General features: G+C 41.2%; 2 protein-coding genes across 2 annotated transcripts in view; one reads left to right on the plus strand and one right to left on the minus strand.

Annotated features, from left to right (window-relative positions):
- Nucleotides 1-19,988, minus strand: part of itgav (integrin, alpha V) — a 38,893-nt gene extending 18,905 nt beyond the window's left edge. The window contains exons 1-13 of the mRNA XM_037789364.1: nucleotides 19,649-19,988; nucleotides 17,077-17,204; nucleotides 8,157-8,248; nucleotides 7,498-7,612; nucleotides 7,271-7,332; nucleotides 7,113-7,161; nucleotides 3,717-3,842; nucleotides 3,566-3,610; nucleotides 2,908-2,951; nucleotides 2,514-2,570; nucleotides 1,243-1,295; nucleotides 289-364; nucleotides 1-14 (exon numbers count right to left, since the gene is read on the minus strand). The exon at nucleotides 1-14 is cut by the window's left edge and continues 116 nt beyond it. Coding sequence (XP_037645292.1) covers nucleotides 1-14; nucleotides 289-364; nucleotides 1,243-1,295; nucleotides 2,514-2,570; nucleotides 2,908-2,951; nucleotides 3,566-3,610; nucleotides 3,717-3,842; nucleotides 7,113-7,161; nucleotides 7,271-7,332; nucleotides 7,498-7,612; nucleotides 8,157-8,248; nucleotides 17,077-17,204; nucleotides 19,649-19,836 — 1,049 coding nt within the window. The 5' untranslated portion in view covers nucleotides 19,837-19,988. The remainder of the gene's footprint in view (nucleotides 15-288; nucleotides 365-1,242; nucleotides 1,296-2,513; nucleotides 2,571-2,907; nucleotides 2,952-3,565; nucleotides 3,611-3,716; nucleotides 3,843-7,112; nucleotides 7,162-7,270; nucleotides 7,333-7,497; nucleotides 7,613-8,156; nucleotides 8,249-17,076; nucleotides 17,205-19,648) is intronic.
- Nucleotides 4,269-6,231, plus strand: LOC119499996 (golgin subfamily A member 6-like protein 22). Its single transcript, XM_037789335.1, is given in 8 exon segments — nucleotides 4,269-4,600; nucleotides 4,633-4,814; nucleotides 4,859-4,885; nucleotides 4,921-5,093; nucleotides 5,131-5,370; nucleotides 5,372-5,443; nucleotides 5,518-5,663; nucleotides 5,665-6,231. Coding segments are annotated over 8 exon segments (1,347 nt in total). The 3' UTR covers nucleotides 5,840-6,231.
- Nucleotides 19,989-20,085: the final 97 nt, after the last annotated feature.

A 20,085-nucleotide genomic window follows, 5' to 3' on the forward strand; every position in this document is an offset into this window, starting at 1 on the left:
AGATACACGGACACCTGGACAACAGAACCACTAGAGTTCTAGTAGGGGTTTAGGATAGAACTACATGGGGGGGGGGGGCTTAAAACGACCACGTTTGGACAGTGAAGATGACACTGAATGTTTTTACGAGAAAAAACTCTGAATTCACGAGATTAAAGTTACAAATTTATGAGTAAAACAAAAACTTAATTTATGTACACATTAATTGTGTTATGGTGTTAGCATGCTAACCTTAGTAGCGCTGCGTGTGTGCGTGCGTGCGTGCGTGCGTGCGTGCGTGCGTCCTACCTGTCCGACCTCCTTCAGTTTCCCGTCCGACCCTCGGTCCATGAAGAGAGGAGCTCCGACCAGCAGATCCACCAGACTGACGGACACACATTGTTTTCATCATCGTTAACATGAACATCACACCTGCGTGTCCTCACTCTATCACACCTGCGTGTCCTCACTCTATCACACCTGCGTGTCCTCACTCTATCACACCTGCGTGTCCTCACTCTAACACACCTGCGTGTCCTCACTCTATCACACCTGCGTGTCCTCACTCTAACACACCTGCGTGTCCTCACTCTATCACACCTGCGTGTCCTCACTCTATCACACCTGCGTGTCCTCACTCTAACACACCTGCGTGTCCTCACTCTATCACACCTGCGTGTCCTCACTCTAACACACCTGCGTGTCCTCACTCTATCACACCTGCGTGTCCTCACTCTAACACACCTGCGTGTCCTCACTCTATCACACCTGCGTGTCCTCACTCTAACACACCTGCGTGTCCTCACTCTATCACACCTGCGTGTCCTCACTCTAACACACCTGCGTGTTCTCACTCTATCACACCTGCGTGTCCTCACTCTAACACACCTGTGTGTCCTCACTCTAACACACCTGCGTGTCCTCACTCTATCACACCTGCGTGTCCTCACTCTAACACACCTGCGTGTCCTCACTCTATCACACCTGCTGGATGGATTTCCTGCCTCGTAAAACACCTGTAAATTACTTGTTTTGAATTATTTACGTCAACTTGTGGTCTTCTCCTGTTTTTAATCGGCTCGCTGCGGCGTTTTTATGACACATCAGCGCTTACTTGCTCTGCGGGAGACTGAAAGGTGTGTCTCGTTAACGCCGTGTGTGGAAGAGATTATTGATAGTTTGACCTTTGACCTCTTTTACCAGTCGGACCCGGTACTCTGGTAGTCCTCGTGTTCTTTTTAAACTCATATCATCATCACTTACCCGTCATTATTAACATCAGTCGCTGCCACCGAGTGTCCAAAGTAGGCCGCCATCTACGAGAGGGAGAGGAGGAAGAGGAGGGATGAAATAATGAGGTCACTGAGTTTATACATCACTGTTAATATTATAGCTCAGTTCATCATAACACAGCAGATTAGAGGAGAAGAATAAGAAGAAGAAGAAGAAGGAGAAGAAGAAGAAGAAGAAGAAGAAGAAGAAGAAGAAGAAGAAGAAGAAGAAGAAGAAGAAGAAGAAGAGTTGATACAGATCCAGCTGTTCTCATTAAGAAGTTCCATCTTGTTCAGTTTAGTGGAAGAATTCACGTTTCTGTCTGTTAGATCCTGATATCAGCAGAGAGCTGAAGCTGCTGTCTGCTGGTGACTCTGAGCTGAAGCTGTTGTCTGCTGGTTACACTGAGCTGAAGCTGCTGTCTGCTGGTTTCAGTGAGCTGAAATCTGCTGTTTGCTGGTGACGCTGAGCTGAAGCTGCTGTCTGCTGGTGACGCTGAGCTGAAGCTGCTGTCTGCTGGTGACGCTGAGCTGAAGCTGCTGCCTGCTGGTGACACTGAGCTGAAGCTGCTGCCTGCTGGTGACACTGAGCTGAAGCTGCTGTCTGCTGGTGACACTGAGCTGAAGCAGAAGTTGATCCAGATGAGACGCTGCAGTTTCATCTGTTTAATATCAAACCTGGAGATCCTTCTCAACAGTAGATCTCTGAGAGCTGAGGAGGTCACCATGTGTTGACATGTGTTGACCATGAGGTTTGACTCATAGAATTACATGAGGAAGACTTTTCAGAGTCACTAAACCAAAAAAACACTGACTGACTAACACGAGATCGGAGGAGAGAGAGAAAAGACTGAAAGGAAGATTTAAAGAGACGAAGAGGAGGATGGAAAACAGGAAATATTAAGAGACTGAAGAGAAGAGAGATGTGGAGACTTCAGAGAGAGGAAACAGGAAACAGATAAAAGAGGTTCAGAGGACGAGTTATGAGGACGGTCAGGAAAGAGAGGAGGAACTCTGTCATTAACATTTGCCTCTTCCTCCTCTTTATCTGTCATCCTCCTCCTCGTGTTTCTCTCCTCTTCACCTGGAAAACTACTAGTTTCAAAACTATCAAATATAAAGAGAACTATAAAGAGAACGCAGCGGCTCCGTTAAAGCCGAACATTTAAATATAATCAGAGTGTTTACTTGTTTTATTTAATCAGGTGAGAATGTATTTGACATCTGAAGAAGGAGGATTCATCTCCGACTCCTCCAGCTCACCTGTGTTCCTGTGAAGTTCACCATGGACTCCATGTTGGTTCCGCTGAAGATGTTCACCTAGAAGACAACACAGGAAGTCAACTGAGCGTCGAGGATCAACATCAGCAGTTCAAAAGGTGGTTCTAGAGAAGTCACATGGTCTCTACAGAGGTCACCTCAGAGGTCACATGCTCTCTGCAGAGGTCACTACAGAGGTCACATGGTCTCTACAGAGGTCACATGGTCTCTATAGAGGTCACTACAGAGGTCACATGGTCTCTACAGAGGTCACATGTTCACTACAGAGGTCACATGTTCACTAAAGAGGTCACATGGTCAGTACAGAGGTCACATGGTCTCTACATTAACTAGACACCTAGAGACACCAGATCATGTGTGTGTGAGCATCACTTACGTAACCCAGCGCCTTGTCTCCACGAGGAACTCCGGTCACATAATCTGAGGAGGAGAGAGAATCACAACTCTGACTAGTCGGGTCATCATCTAATTCATCCAATTAATCTATAGAATATTTAATTAATCGATTAATCTTTAGAATATTCAATTAATCAATTAATGGTTTGGTCTATAAAATGAATCAGTAACACCATTGTTGTCACAAGTTCATTAACCGGTGGGAAAGTGTCGCATCACTAACGCCAATATTATGTTTTTGAACTGTTGTTAAGACTTTCACACAGAACGTGAATATTATGTGGCGAGATTTTTCTGATCTTTCGTACCGTCAATAAACGCATCAACCAATCAGGTTGTTCTGAACGGGTTTAATGTGTCTGTATTTATGTAACAACAACAACACAGAGGCTTTATTACTCCGTTTGGCGCAGACCAGATCCTTCTGTTCTTCCCTTTCACAATAAAAGCCCTAGACATAGAATAATCACAGGTGAGTATTTTGCATTTTCGTGGCGTTTATTCATCACGCCTCCTGGTGGGTAAAGGTCTTTAACTGAACTAATAATCAGAAAAACAGGCTGACGGCGGTGGTGACATCATCATCACTGACAGCCAATCATCAGGGACGTTTAATCTGAAATGGCCGCTGTTCTCACCTTCTTCTCCATCGTCGTTGAAGTCTCCAACTGTCACAGAGTATCCTGAGAACACGGAGACGTCGTTTCAGTGAAACTACAAACACTTCAATTATTCTGATTGTGATTTTAATGAATTCATATGTATTCATGTGTGTGTGTGCGTGGTTACCTAGGTAACTGTCGTCGTACTGTGCGCTGGACGACTTGGTGGCGAGCGTGCTTACGTACGAAGTGATGTACTTATTATTGTCAAACCCGGCAAAGATCTGAGAGACGTCATCGGAAATCAGCTGACCTGAAGAGAGAGGAGGAGAACGTTGGAGAACGTTAGAGAACAAGAGAACGTTAGAGAACAAGAAGAGAACGTTAGAGAACAAGAGAACGTTAGAGAACAAGAGAATGTTAGAGAACTAGTAGAGAACATTAGAGAACAAAAAGAGAACATTAGAGAACAAGAAGAGAATGTTAGAGAACAAGAAGAGAACATTAGAGAACGTTAGAGGACAAGAGGAGAACGTTAGAGGATAAGAAGAGAACATTAGAGGACAAGGAGAGAACGTTAGAGGACAAGAACAGAATGTCAGAAAACAAGAAGAGAACGTTAGAGGACAAGAAGAGAACGTTAGAGAACAAGAAGAGAACGTTAGAGAACAAGAGAACGTTAGAGAACTAGTAGAGAACATTAGAGAACAAGAAGAGAACATTAGAGAACAAGAAGAGAATGTTAGAGAACAAGAAGAGAACATTAGAGAACAAGAAGAGAATGTTAGAGAACAAGAAGAGAACATTAGAGAACGTTACAGAACAGGAGGAGAACGTTAGAGGACAAGAAGAGAACGTTAGAGAACAAGAAAAGAATGTTAGAGGACAAGGAGAGAACGTTAGAGGACAAGAAGAGAACGTTAGAGAACAAGAAAAGAACGTTAGAGAACAAGAGAACGTTAGAGAACAAGAAGAGAACGTTAGAGAACAAGAGAACGTTAGAGAACAAGAAAACGTTAGAGAACTAGTAGAGAACATTAGAGAACAAAAAGAGAACATTAGAGAACAAGAAGAGAATGTTAGAGAACCATTAAGAGAACACTAGAGAATGTTAGAGAACAAGAGGAGAACGTTAGAGGACAAGAAGAGAACATTAGAGGACAAGGAGAGAACGTTAGAGGACAAGAACAGAATGTCAGAAAACAAGAACAGAATGTCAGAAAACAAGAAAAGAACGTTAGAGGACAAGAAGAGAACGTTAGAGAACAAGAGAACGTTAGAGAACGTTAGAGAACGTTAGAGAACAAGAGGAGAACGTTAGAGGACAAGAAGAGAACATCAGAGAACAAGAAGAGAGCAGTAAGAATAGAACAGTATGAAGAGAACGTTAGAGAACATTAGAGAACAAGAAGAGAACGTTAGAGAACAAGAAAAGAACATTAGAGAACAAGAAAAGAACGTTAGAGAACAAGAAGAGAACGTTAGAGGACAAGAAGAGAACATCAGAGAACAAGCAGAGACGGTTAGAGGACAAGAAGAGAACGTTAGAGAACAAGAAGAGAACGTTAGAGGACAAGAAGAGAACATCACAGAACAAGCAGAGAGCAGTAAGAATAGAACAGTATGAAGAGAACGTTAGAGAACAAGAAGAGAACATTAGAGAACAAGAAGAGAACATCAGAGAACAAGAAAAGAACGTTAGAGAACAAGAAAAGAACATCAGAGAACAAGCAGAGACGGTTAGAGGACAAGGAGAGAATGTTAGAGGACAAGAAGAGAACATTAGAGGACAAGAAGAGAACGTTAGAGAACAAGAAGAGACCATCAGAGAACAAGCAGAGAGCAGTAAGAATAGAACAATATGAAGAGAAGGTTAGAGAACAAGAAGAGAACGTCAGAGAATAAACAGAGACGGTTAGAGGACAAGGAGAGAATGATAGAGAACGTCAGAGAACGTTAGAGAACGTAAGAGAACGTTAGAGAACAAGAAGAGAACATTAGAGAACAAGTACAGAACGTTAGAGGACAAGAAGAGAACGTAAGAGAACGTTAGAGAACAAGAAAAGAACATTAGAGAACAAGAAGAGAACATCAGAGAACAAGCAGAGAACATTAGAGAACAAGAAAAGAACGTAAGAGAACGTTAGAGAACAAGAAGAGAACGTTAGAGAACAAGAAAAGAACGTAAGAGAACAAGAAGAGAACGTTAGAGAACAAGAACAGAACATTAGAGAACAAGTACAGAACGTTAGAGGACAAGAAGAGAACGTAAGAGAACAAGCAGAGAGCAGTAAGAATAGAACAGTATGAAGAGAAGGTTAGAGAACAATAGGAGGGGGAGAACAGAGCAGAACATCAGGAAGTAAAGAACAGAAAGAGAACACGTTATTTTAAACAGCAGTTTGTTTATAGGCTGAACTTTTGGTTTAGAGAAACAGACGGAACGTGTAATTAAAGGAGCCGCAGAGACGCAGCGTTAACGAGGGTCTAATGAGAACCAGAGGCTGAGCCGAGTGTTGACTCAACAGGAAACAGTGATTAGGCCAACACACCCCCGCAGAACGGAGAACATGAGCCTGACTCAGTGTGTCACACCCTCTAATGTCAGACTAACACACACACACACACACACACACACACACACAAACACAAACACACACACACACACACAAACACACACACACACACACACACACACACACACACACCCTATAATGTCAGACTAACAAACTACACACACACACACACACACACACACACACACACAAACAAACAGACACAAACATTACTACACACACACACACACACACACACACACCCTATAATGTCAGACTAACAAACTACACACACACACACACACACACAAACAAACACAAACATTACTACACACACACACACCCTGTCTGACCTGTCACCTCCTTCTTAAAGGTGACGATGGGGCTGCAGTAAATGGTAAATGGGGTTCTAGACGGTTCTGTTGACCGAGGGGGTTCTAGACGGGTTTTTAAAGTCTAACACTTCTCTGCTCATTAGAGCCGCCGGCCGTCCCTCAGTGGAACAGCAGCAGGAATGTGAACCGACTACGCGTCCGTCCTAAAACAACAGAAGGATCCACTCATGAACACGCAGCTCCACAGCGCCTCTAGTGGTCAGAACCTCCACGGGTTCTCCAACCAGAACAACCACAGCTGGAAACAAGTTGTTATGAACATATTTCAGTTTCACCACAGCACCTTCGGCCATGTACCAGAAAGATGTTCAATAAAATACAAATATATAGTATATATATATATAAAGAAATAATGAGCTACTGTTGTTTGATTGGTTAACACCACCGAAGCAAAATCAGCTCAGAGCCAGAGACTGTATATAAGAAGTAAACGTAGTCAACGTGGCATCACCCATTGGTTTTTGGACTACCGTTTTGAAGCCTAGAGTTTGGCATTCTGGTCGTCACCATCTTGTTTTTTTGCCGTCACCATCTTGTTTTTTTGCAACCAGAAGTGACATGAGAGGGCGGAGCTAAGTACAACCGAATGCTAAAATATTGGTATACGTGTAAAGACAGACTGCAACAACTCACCCTGCCAGTAGAAGCTGCCAGGTCCTCCCACCACCACTCTGTTGTTCTTCTGAAACCACAAAGAAGGAGCTTTTAATTACTTTCACTCGTTATTGGGCCCCGTGACGTCACTGATGAAGTGATCAGATCCTTTACTAACACCACACTGTAAAAAATACCTTCATGAAGTCCACACTGAAGCCGGCCTGGCAGAAGCCCTGCATCTCAGGTGAGCCGGGACCTGGACACACAAATAAAACATCCAATTATATATAATTAAAAAAGGTAAACAGATGATGAATTATAATAATTATGATTATTATTAATATTTTATTATTAAAGATAACAGTAGGGTAACATCTATAGTAGAACACTTCAGACAGACGGAGAACAGAAGAGAACGGACCTGATCTGCAGGGCGAGTACTCGACCACCGTCCCTCCTTTCTTCAGGTAACACGTTCCCACCGGCTCGCGCTCAGAAACACCGAAGGTCGACCACTGATACAGAGGAGCACAGGCCTGGAAAACACACAATACATTAATATAGAAGAGAAGATATTGAGAATAAGTACAGATAAAAAGAGGAACTAAAAAATAAATAATTATAAGTATGAAAATAAAAATAAGAATTACAAGAGAAACTATAGAAGAGAATTCAAGTCAGAATTAAAAGGCAAGCAGTAATAGTAATAAAACAGTGTGAAGTAAAAAAAATAGATTAATAAAATAATAAAATAAATATAAATAAAATAAAATAAACTCATACAAATGAAATACAATAAAATAAGTGATTAATAAAATATAATAAAATCACACAAATGAAATACAATAAAATAAGTGATTAATAAAATATAATAAAATCACACAAATGAAATACAATAAAATAAGTGATTAATAAAAAAACAATAAAATATAGTAAAATCATACAAATTAAATACAATAAAATAGGTGATTAATAAAATAACAATAAAATAATAAAAATAGAAATACAATAAAATGGGTGATTAATTAATTAATGGGATATAAAATGTAAGGTAGGATTTATGTATATCCTCTTTCTCACCAGGATGTGTTCTCCATCAGATCGTACCGAGGCACCGAACCACTGCTTGGATTTAAACTCCATCTGAGCTCCTTCAGCGTTCCTCCTGTCATCTGTAACGACAGAGAGATTATTAATTATTAATTAATTAATTCAATTCTTTAATCATGGATATATAAGTCTTTTTGCTTCTCAGTTTCAGATGTAGCTGACTTCAGATCAGAAGTCATTAAATAATAATTATGTGAGTAACTTGATGAACAAAATGAAACTGTTGTTGCTGTTTGTTTTATGTGAACTCGACCAAAGATCATCTGTGAGGGAAGACGCTCCACTCTGTAACACCAGCGTGTGTTTGTAGTTCCAATAAATCCAACGAGTGGATCGCATCACGTCAACGTTCTCTCATATCAGATCAATAATGTCATCCGGTGCTTCAGGATTTCAGTATTTGGATCAAGAAGCTCCTGAAAAATGAGGTTTAGTATCTAAAGCTGTTATTATGAGTCAGATACATATTTAATCAACATTTAGGTAAATTTATGAATATCAGATCGGAGCAGATAATCACTATTAAAAGACTTCTTGGAATATACAGCTCTCAAGCTCTGCTGACATCACTAAATATAAATTATTTATTTTTATTTTTATCGTATTTTTAATATAAATTTATTTTTTTTGTATTATTATTATTATTATTTTTTATTTATTTTAATTTCTAATGCTGATGTTGTTTTCTCTTGTGTACTTATTTTGTTTGTTTCTAAGCTCAATTACTTAAAAATTGGCTTATAAACTTTTGTAATTACAAACTGTAAATTGCATATATGAAAACAACCTTGAACAAAAGGGGAAAAAATAAAGTATATAAAAGATATATATATATAAGTTACAAACTCTTTATTTAGTTATTTAATTGTCATTCTTCCCATAATATTATCTCCTATTTTTTATTTCTATTTAATCCACTGCTGAAGCAATGAGAGAAATAAGTTGCTCATGTTGTTTATAAGAGATCCTTGATTATATGTTTGCAGGCTGAGTGGACTCTCTCTTACTCGAGGACACAGATGACTAATTTGAGGGCATAAATTAAGTAATTTAAGAGAACTTAAGAAGGTTATTTGAGTGTTCGTACTGGGAGGTTCATTAACTGACGTCTCTTTATACATCCATGACCACAGACTCATTCAGTCCAAAATGGCGGCAGCGCCACCTAGCAGCTGTTGTCAAAAAAAGCAGCAGAGTTTTGTGTCTTTATTTCTAGACTGTTTGGTAATAAAGAGGCAGTCGGCCCAGCCTGGCCCGGCTCGGCCCGGCCCGGCTCGGCCCGGCTCGGTCCTCCTCTCAGCCTGGAGCCAGCTGGCTGACGTTGTGCTGCGTTCAAAGACAAGAACACCACCGAGCTCTGACATAAAAGAAGCAGTCCAACACAGACCTGACACAATACAGAGAATATGTAAGCCTGGTCGGGGGATGAAATGTTGGGGAGTTTCCCATCGGGTCGGGAATCTCCGGCCTGAGGACAAACATTGGCTGTTTGATAAAATAGTGGCTGCAGTATTGTGGTTCGTTAGGGGGGTTGGATTCACAAATTTTGGCAATAAATCGGACGTTTTTATCCCCGATCTGTGATTATGTTGGTCGTGATACAAGCCAGCCATGATGCCAAGAGTTTGTGCCAGCTAGTTACCATCTTAACAGCGCTGTAACCACGGCGACAGACTCTTTGTCTCTTTGTCTGTCCCCCAACCAAAGAGATGAGTTCATGTCGACAGTAACGTGACAGGAAACAAAGACAGTCGACCGCTATGATAACAGCTCTGTGAGGCTGCAACACTCAGCTGAATATAAAGGAATTAAAGTAGATGTAATAATTGGCCAGCAGGTGGTGGCAGAATCCAGGTGTTCCATCACAAGGAAGGTGTGTTGACTGTGTTTACTGTTTAAAGGCTGATTTGTTTTGGGTTGTGTGAGGTATATATATTATATATATTCTCCATAGTCGGTGTATTACTACAGTAGTGATCAAATATTGATCAAAATAATGCCATTTTGGTCATAATCATAGCTGAAACTGAGAGAAAAAGATGTGTTTCCATATTTAACCGGATTAATGTGGACCAACTCTGGACTTATAATAAAAACACAGAGTCACATTATTTATAGCTTTCTTTTCCACCCACTTCCTGTTAGACGCTGCCCAATAAAGCAGAATATTCCTGGACGAGTCACACTTCTGGAAGCAAAGAAAGAAAATCCAGCAGGAACTAAACAAAAGCTTGTGGTGCATCATGGGTAGACGGCCACGCTGAGTCAGAGTCACACACACACACACGCACACACACGCACTGAAGCATTCCAGTTAATTCTGTCCACTGGTCCAGTAAAACGTTGGCCAGCAAATCACGAAGGTTAGATCAACAACAAAGAGCTCTATTGTTGGAGGAACACTCTCAGAACTAGGCCACTCACTGACGGCAGTACAGCCAGAGGCAACAACAGCAGTTTACAGCAGTTTCTTTATCAGTTTCTATCAGTTTCTATCAGTTTCTATCAAACTCTATCAGTTTACAGCAGTTTCTATCAGTTTCCATCAGTTTCTATCAGTTTCCATCAGTTTCTATCCATTTCTGTCAGTTTCCGTCAGTTTCTATCCATTTCTGTCAGTTTCTATGCGATTCCATCAGTTTCTATCAGTTTCCATCAGTTTCTATCAGTTTCCATCAGTTTCTATCCATTTCTGTCAGTTTCCATCAGTTTCTATCCATTTCTGTCAGTTTCTATGCGATTCCATCAGTTTCTATCAGTTTCTATCAGATTACATCAGTTTCCATCAGTTTCTCTCCGTTTCCATCAGTTTCCATCAGTTTCTATCCGTTTCTATCAGATTCCGTCAGTTTTTATCCGTTTTTATCCGTTTCTATCAGTTTCTATCCGTTTCTATCCGTTTCTATCAGATTCCGTCAGTTTCTATCCGTTTCTATCTGTTTCTATCAGAGCCTGCAGGGTGTTGGTGTCTTGCCCGGAGGCAGATGTTTGCTGGCTGCTATCAGGCTGCTGAAAGTTAAACATCCTGTTCTAACGCTGCACTAGAGGAGATTTACTGAGGCTGACTAATTCACCTTTTATGGACATAACAGGCCTGAACAGCAGCGAGCATGAAGGCTGCTGTTCTACAGGTACTCCTGACAACATATCAGCTTACTGCACATAATATACATCTGTATCAGCGTATATATACAAGAAACAAACTGCAGTATAGACGTGGTCCTTTAGAACCACCAGAGAGATCTCACAGGTTGTTCTTATATTGATAAATGTCTGATTGATAACAGCTATTTCTCTTTATATCTACACTGAACACACATTTTATACGATTTTTCATGAGTTGAAATAAGAGATCTAAGGCTTTGAAGCTAGAGTTGGTAATGTTAGATTTTAAAAGAATCCAACCTAAAACCAGCCCGGTGTTGCCAACTGTTCTCCAATAAAAGCAGCTAGCAGCACAAGATGCTAACTTGCTCCTAAAGTCCCTAAATCTAGAGAGAAAGACACCAAGTCATCAACGCCGACAGTCCGTCTGTTCAGGCCTCCCTCCGAAGACACTCCCAACATTATCATCATGAACATGAACAACCAACACAGATATCACTACATTTGTTTCTGTTTTTTGTCAGAGGATTTGATTTATTGATTGCTGTCTGGATTAGAGATGCACCGAAAGGCCGATACTGATATTGATACCAATACAAATGTCTGTTTTTGTTTGTTTAGTTTTTGCTGTTATTTATTCTCCTGCTGTGCCGGGAAACAAAGACCTCATCATCATCCAAAACAACTGAGCTGTTTTAAAGTCATTCAGCATTTCATCACACTTTTACACTCTTTACTGTGATCCAGACTACGTCTACATCAAACAGTTTATTAATAGACGTTAATTGTTCATTTCAAAACACTGTTTTCACGTCAAAATGATTGGAGTCTAAATTAATGTTTCCACGTGGTTTTTGTAGAGACCTGAACAACATGAGAACGACTCGATCTCTTCTTCTTTGTCTACTTCTCAGATGGAAAACTTGGAAAATAGTAAATCAAAATGAAACTAAAATAAAACGTGTAGTGAAAAATATTGTTTAAAACTGAAACTAAATAAAAATGAAGAAAAACTAAACTGAAATGATATTGTCAAGTTAAAAAAACGAATAAAAATCAAATAAAAATGAAGGTAAATTCAATTCAGTTTTAGTTTTTTAGCTACATTACTACTGAAAAAAGGAGACGGGATGAATTTCCGTCTCCTCTCGTGATGTCTAACCACAGAAACTGAACAGACGTTCCAGTAGATGGCGCTGTGATGCAATGCCTCCCAATTAAACCCTATTTCGTTTTTGCTGTTATTTATTCCCCTTCTGTGCCGGGAAACAAAGACCTCATCATCATCACAAATAAGTGAGCTGTTTTAAAGTCATTCAGCATTTCATCACACCGTCTGTGAATGAGGGCTGCACGCTGGTGCAGTGGTTAGCACTGTCGCTTCACAGCAAGAGGTTAGAGTTAGCTGTTTAGTGTTCTCCATATATTAGAACACAAGCAGCAGAATTCAGTTATAACATCAAACCTAAATCTGTTTCCAGTGACCACCAGAACACCGTCACTAGACAGACGGAGCCAGAAAGGTTCCATGTTCTCTGTCTGAAAAGAGCTGTGTCGTATTGAGGCCATGGTGTGTGTGGAGGGGGGGGCAGGGCATCACTGTGTTTGTTGCTTCCTACTTTCATGGCTGAGGTCTCCCACAGAATACCAACCACACACACACACACACACACGCACACACACACACACACGCACGAACACACACACACAGCTATTTACACAACACTGTCTTAGAGCTCCTCCTTCTTTCTTTTGTGCACCAAATATATTTTAGTCTTTAATGTTTTCAACACTGGTGGAGGAAGTATTCAGATACTTTACTGCAGTAAAAGTACTAATACTACACTGTAAAAATACTCTGTTACAGTAAAAGTACCAATACTACACTGTAAAAATACTCTGTTACAGTAAAAGTACTAATACCACACTGTAAAAACACTCTGTTACAGTCAAAGTACTAATACTACACTGTAAAAATACTCTGTTACAGTTAAAGTACTAATACCACACTGTAAAAACGCAATGTTACAGTAAAAGTACTAATACCACACTGTAAAAACACTCTGTTACAGTAAAAGTACTAATACCACACTGTAAAAACACTCTGTTACAGTAAAAGTACTAATACCACATTGTAAAAATACTCTGTTACAGTAAAAATACTAATACCACACTGTAAAAACGCAATGTTACAGTAAAAGTACTAATACCACACTGTAAAAATGCAATGTTACAGTAAAAGTACTAATACCACACTGTAAAAATGCAATGTTACAGTAAAAGTACTAATACCACACTGTAAAAACACTCTGTTACAGTAAAAGTACTAACACCACATTGTAAAAATACTCTGTTACAGTAAAAGTAATAATACTGCACTGTAAAAACATCTAGACATCACAGAGATGTCAGTATATTATTTTAATAAAGATTTATTGCTCCATTAGTGACAAACCAAGTGACAACGGTTCACATGAGGAAAGAATTCAAAATACTTTCAAAAATACAGTTCTAGAGATAAAAGTCTGAACTTTGCCCCCCTACATGTACCATGACCTCAAAATGTAGTCGTTTATTTTCATGAACATTGGAGCTTTATTTAGCTGTGTACAGTTCTGTTTACAATAACACGTTTTGATGAACCGTGGGATTAATTTCTGATAATTCATAAATCTATTTGGATGTTTTTTTTGTAGAAAGTTTTGGTGTCAATTGAGCAAAACAATGTGTGAGGAGATGAGAGGTTTAATAATAAAAACAGAGTGACGGACTTCATGGTTCCTGCCAGGTTGAAGCATCTGAACATTCTGGTGGACGTTGTAAAGTTGTAGCTCGGACGGCTGATTTGTTAGGAATTCTTTTTAAAGTTTTAAATATAATAAGAATAATAATAAGAAGAAGCAGAAGAAGAAGCGTAGCTGCCAGGCTCCTGATAAATAATGAAGAATCTAGTTGATGCCTGCAGGGCATCAGTCAGTTGTTGCTACATGAACTGTTTCACTAAAGGAGACCGTTTAAGTTGCATCATCACTCTCTGACTGGTTTCTGCTCTATTTTCTGTTCTTACTGAGACGTTTTGTACTTCAGACTCTCCAGCAGAGAAACAGTTAAAGAGTGACTACTGGTAGAGCAGTAAAGCTCATAAGAGGCGGGTTGTGAAAGCTGTAAGTCACCGAGGTTAGTCAGCGGCGGTTTGGAGAGGCTGCGTTGTTTCAGTAGAGGGTCAGACGTGTTTTGAAATAACACCGACATGCATACTGATTATTAAATCTTTATCATGAGGAAATACTGACCACGCCCGATGTGATGCTGATAAACCAGCAACTACCCAGCTGCTGCTTCCTGTGCTCTCTGTTATCGACCATGTACAGTATGTAGATGTGTCCCTATAAGTGACGTCCTTCTGTATGTTTTTATTTGTCCGTGTCAGTAGAGATAGAGACAGGAAACATCAGACGTTGTGGTCTGGACCAACAGGACGTTTGTTTTCTGACATAAAACCAAAACTTTCCACGAGTCTGAGACAAAGTCTCCATGAACTTAAATATTCATTAATAATTGTGCAATAATTGAAGTTAAAGTCTGGAAAGCTTGATAGAAAACATGATGATTCATTAGGAGTCTTTGGCTCTATTTCATCTTATGGTCTAAAGGTCATTTAGGGCGTGTCCAACTCCACTTTTGATAGTTAAGCGGCGCATAATCTGGGAGCAAAGTAAGGCGCAAGAGGTAAAGGGATTATATTTAGTCTCTTCATTAATCATATAGGTGTGTTTTGGGTCCAGTATTCTCTCTCTTTTAGCTCCGTTTTTGGTCTCCACCACCTCATGAGGGGAATATCTGTCTCTTTTAGCTGCTTAATGCTCCACTACGTTTGTGTCTGTCTGCAGGTAGCGTACGGTGTACCTGAGCAGGTGGTGTACGGTGTACCTGAGCAGGTGGTATACGGTTTACCTGAGCAGGTAGTGTACGTGTACCTGAGCAGGTGGTATACGGTTTACCTGAGCAGGTAGTGTACGGTGTACCTGAGCAGGTAGCGTACGCTGTACCTGAGCAGGTGGCGTACGGTGTACCTGAGCAGGTGGCGTACGGTATACCTGAGCAGGTCGTGTACGGTGTACCTGAGTAGGTAGTGTACGGTGTACCTGAGCAGGTTGTGTACAGTGTACCTGAGCAGGTGGTGTACGGTGTACCTGAGCAGGTAGTGTACGGTGTACCTGAGCAGGTTGTGTACGGTGTACCTGAGCAGGTAGTGAACAGAGTACCTGAGCAGATAGTGAACAGTGTACCTGAGCAGGTAGTGAACAGAGTACCTGAGCAGGTAGTGTACGGTGTACCTGAGCAGGTAATGTACGGTGTACCTGAGCAGGTGGTGTACGGTGTACCTGAACAGGTTGTGTACGGTGTACCTGAGCAGGGAGCGACGGTGTACCTGAGCAGGTGGTGTACGGTGTACCTGAGCAGGTGGCGTACGGTGTACCTGAGCAGGTTGTGTACGCTGTACCTGAGCAGGTTGTGTACAGTGTACCTGAGCAGGTTGTGTATGGTGTACCTGAGCAGGTAGTGTATGGTGTACCTGAGCAGGTTGTGTACGGTGTACCTGAGCAGGTTGTGTACGGTGTACCTGAGCAGGTTGTGTACGCTGTACCTGAGCAGGTTGTGTACAGTGTACCTGAGCAGGTTGTGTACGCTGTACCTGAGCAGGTTGTGTACAGTGTACCTGAGCAGGTTGTGTATGGTGTACCTGAGCAGGTAGTGTATGGTGTACCTGAGCAGGTTGTGTACGCTGTACCTGAGCAGGTAGTGTACGGTGTACCTGAGCAGGTTGTGTACGCTGTACCTGAGCAGGTAGTGTACGGTGTACCTGAGCAGGTTGTGTACGCTGTACCTGAGCAGGTTGTGTACAGTGTACCTGAGCAGGTAGTGTACGGTGTACCTGAGCAGGTAGTGTACGGTGTACCTGAGCAGGTTGTGTACAGTGTACCTGAGCAGGTTGTGTATGGTGTACCTGAGCAGGTAGTGTACGGTGTACCTGAGCAGGTTGTGTACAGTGTACCTGAGCAGGTTGTGTACAGTGTACCTGAGCAGGTAGTGTATGGTGTCTTTTTACAGCTTCTTCTCTGAAAAAGACGCTACGAGAGCCGTGAGAGTGAACCAGAACAGTAAAACGTCGGATAAACCACGAGCTGAAAGTCACTATGAAGCTCGGTGAAGCTGAGAGGAGAGAGGAGCTGCAGATTCAGGTGATCATTCTCTACCAGAGACACATGAGGCGTTAACGGACCAAGCGGCTGTAATGTGCTGCTGGATTTAACAGAGGAAACGATAACAATACAGCGAAGACAGAGCAGCTCCCGTCTCCTTCACTGTTGTTCTTCCAAACAATGAATAACAGTTATTACCACCTCTGTTTGAGAGAGCAGTTTGCATCACGTTCACCTCCACAAACGAGTCCACACACCTCCTGCTTCACCTCACATTCCTCAATGTGTCCCGACACGAGACAGCAGCAGCCGAGCCCTTATTATCCCGTCAATCCCACCCTGTTACTGCTCACTGGGAGAGCTGCCGAGGCCGCTTATCAGAGAGGGAAATGACCGACTATATTACTTATTACTTATGTGTTACTTAAATACAACGAAGAGTGAACTGTTGGGGAGGGAGTGGAGGGTTAACGGAGGGAAACAGGTTCTCAGTCTCAGGGTTTCTAAGGTGACTGTAAACAGTTTAAAGTGACGAAGGTCATCATGAAAACATAAAACATCAGTGAGAGTAGTTTTGGTACCTGTGCTGTCAAACTGCAGCTGCTGGCAGGAGGAGCTCCTCCAGGGACAGCTGTACACCGCCCCCCTCTCCTCCACACTGCTGGGGGAGGTCGTGTTCGCCCGAGGAGCTCCAATCAGAACATCCGACCTGAGGAAGGGGAAGAGGAAGAGGAAGGATTAAGGGTCTGATAAAACCTACGGTTTACATTCTGAGGTCTGAAATAGAGGTGTGCCGTATGATACTGTTGACTAAAGTACCGGTAGAAGTGTTATGTGATATAAATGTGTCATATCATGATGTTAATTATAATGTGAGGACATATTTATAACTGCGTAACGTGAGTCACGTTGCTGCTTGAAAAGGTTATCAAAGTTGGAGATGCTGTAGGTGAAGACGACGGGACGTAGGTGTTATGGGCGACAACGATAGGACATAGGCGATGAAGACAGGACATAGGTGTTGTGGACGACAATGATAGGACATAGGCGATGAAGACAGGACATAGGTGTTGTGGACGACAACGATAGGACATAGGCGATGAAGACAGGACATAGGTGTTGTGGACGACAATGATAGGACATAGGCGATGAAGACAGGACATAGGTGTTATGGACGACAATGATAGGACATAGGCGATGAAGACAGGATGTAGGTGACGACGACAGGACGTAGGTGATGAAGACGACGACGACAACAGGACATAGGTGATGAAGACAGGACATAGGTGTTGTGGGCGACAACGATAGGACATAGGCGATGAAGACAGGATGTAGGTGATGACGATGAAACACTAAACTGTTTAAGCCTCATCTGTTCGACTCTGTGCTGTTTATAGACGCTGAGTCAGTTTGATGGAGTGATGCAGCTTCTTCAAGAAGATTTCAACAGAAACAGAAACTAATTCCTGAGTTGACATCTATTTTTAAATGTTGTGTTTTTTTACTGGGTACAACTCAACATGTTGTTTCATAAAATAAAAACAGGAAGTGAAAAAAAGCTCTTCATCAGAATAAACTCTCTTTTCTTTCTTCTGCTATTCAATCAGCACACAATTTATTAGAAACACATGAAGACGTGTAAGGTGGAATGAGCAGATGTATATATACGATGGTATGACTGATGGGTTTCTTTTGTTACCGGAGGATGTTTAATATATAGAATCATGTGGGATGGAATTACACGGAAATATAACATAAAAAGTCAATTTTACTATATAAAACTGCTATAAAACAGTAAATCTGTTTAAGGGCGTCTAATATTAAAGACAAAATAAGCACAAAAAAATAAATACTAAAAGAAGTTTGGAAGAGATCATTTGTTGCCCGTTATCTTTTTAAAACAGCAGGAAACAAGAAGAGGAAAACTAGAGACATCCAGTATCACATGATACCACAGACGTTCCACTGAGACGCCGTATGAAATGAAAATATTAACACTTGGGGACAAAAACAGTTTCAGAAAACTTGAATCATCTCTAAATCTGAGAACACACAACTTAATATAACCTGAGGCTCCATTAAAACCTGTTAAGTTGGCAAGTTTATAGCACCAGCTGCTTAAACACACCTTACATTTAAGGGTTAAACCTCCTTAATTATAGTGGTGGAAAACTACAATTTACTCAAATACCGTACTGAAGTACAAATTCAAGGTATTTTGCTTGAGTATTTTCATTTTATGTAACGTTATACTTCTTCAGAGACAAATATTGTACATTTATCTGACAGCTTCAGTTACTTTACAGATTATAGTCTAATTATTTATGTATCTCCAGATGATTGTAATAAACTGAAAGATGAATTCTTCCTTTATGAGCCAAATAAACTCTATAAAAAGCTGCAAAATGCATCATCACAAAGCTGAAAACTATTATTGATTAATTATACTAGTTAAGTATTAATTTCATGGCACACTGAGGAGGATAAACTACATTTTTGGGGGATCTAATTTTGCTGTTTTCACTAATTTACTTTTATGCAAATTTACTCGAAATGTTAATGTTTTTATGAAGTTAAAGAATTTTTTTAATATCAGCTTAACATCATCAAAAAGGCAGTAGTGGAATGTAACCGAGTACATTTACTCAGGTAGCCTACTTAAGTACACATTTGAGGTATTTGCACTTTACTTGAGTATTTCCATTTCGTGCTACTTTATACTTCTACTCCACTACATCTCTCTAACAGCTTTAGTTACTTTACAGATTCAGATTAATAAAACTAAATATAATCAACTAATAAATGATGTATTATTATAGATTAAACTAGCAGCAGTATATAAAGCCATTAAAAGCAGCTCCACCTTTACCAGCTGCAGCATTAACGTGATGGAAGCATCAATCAATATAAACAACAATATACTGTAATATACTAGTCTGCATAATGAGTACTTTTACTTTCGCTACTTTATTCTACTTCGAATGCACTTTGACTTGTAACAGAGTATCTCTACACTGTAGTAGTACTACTTGTTGTAGTAGTACTACTTCTGCTTGCATACAGTGAGTAAAGTGATGAACTGAGAGCCAGTCCTGTAGTTGTGATGGATAGAAGTATTGATCATCTAATAACTGATCATAATGATCTTCTTACTTCTGGTTGTTCTGAGGTTTGAAGAAGTCCACTGAGAATCCGAAGTAGCTCCTCTCCGGTCCGCTGAACACGGACGGGTTCTCAGAGTCCAGGTTGAAGCAGCCTCCGAGGCGGAGACACCAACACAGCAGGACGCAGAGGACCGGGACCGGGACCGGGACCGGGACCGGGCGGCCTGCTGCCATCATGAGAGAACTACCGGAGGAGATACCGAGGAGATGGTCCCGCTGGAGTCAGATCAGCTCAGCGGCTCGGTTCCGCCCGCAGAGTCTCTCTTTAACCGGATGTAATGTAACAGCTCTCAGCAGCAGAGCAGCCCGAGGCCGGTCCGGTTCTGGAGGCCGGTCCGGTTCTGGAGGCCGGTCCGGTTCTGGAGGCCGGTCCGGTTCTGGAGGGCGGTCCGGTAGAATGTTTGATCCGATGAAAGCAGCAGAAAC

The sequence above is a fragment of the Sebastes umbrosus genome, chromosome 13 (assembly GCF_015220745.1).
Source record: "Sebastes umbrosus isolate fSebUmb1 chromosome 13, fSebUmb1.pri, whole genome shotgun sequence".
NCBI lineage: Eukaryota > Metazoa > Chordata > Actinopteri > Perciformes > Sebastidae > Sebastes > Sebastes umbrosus.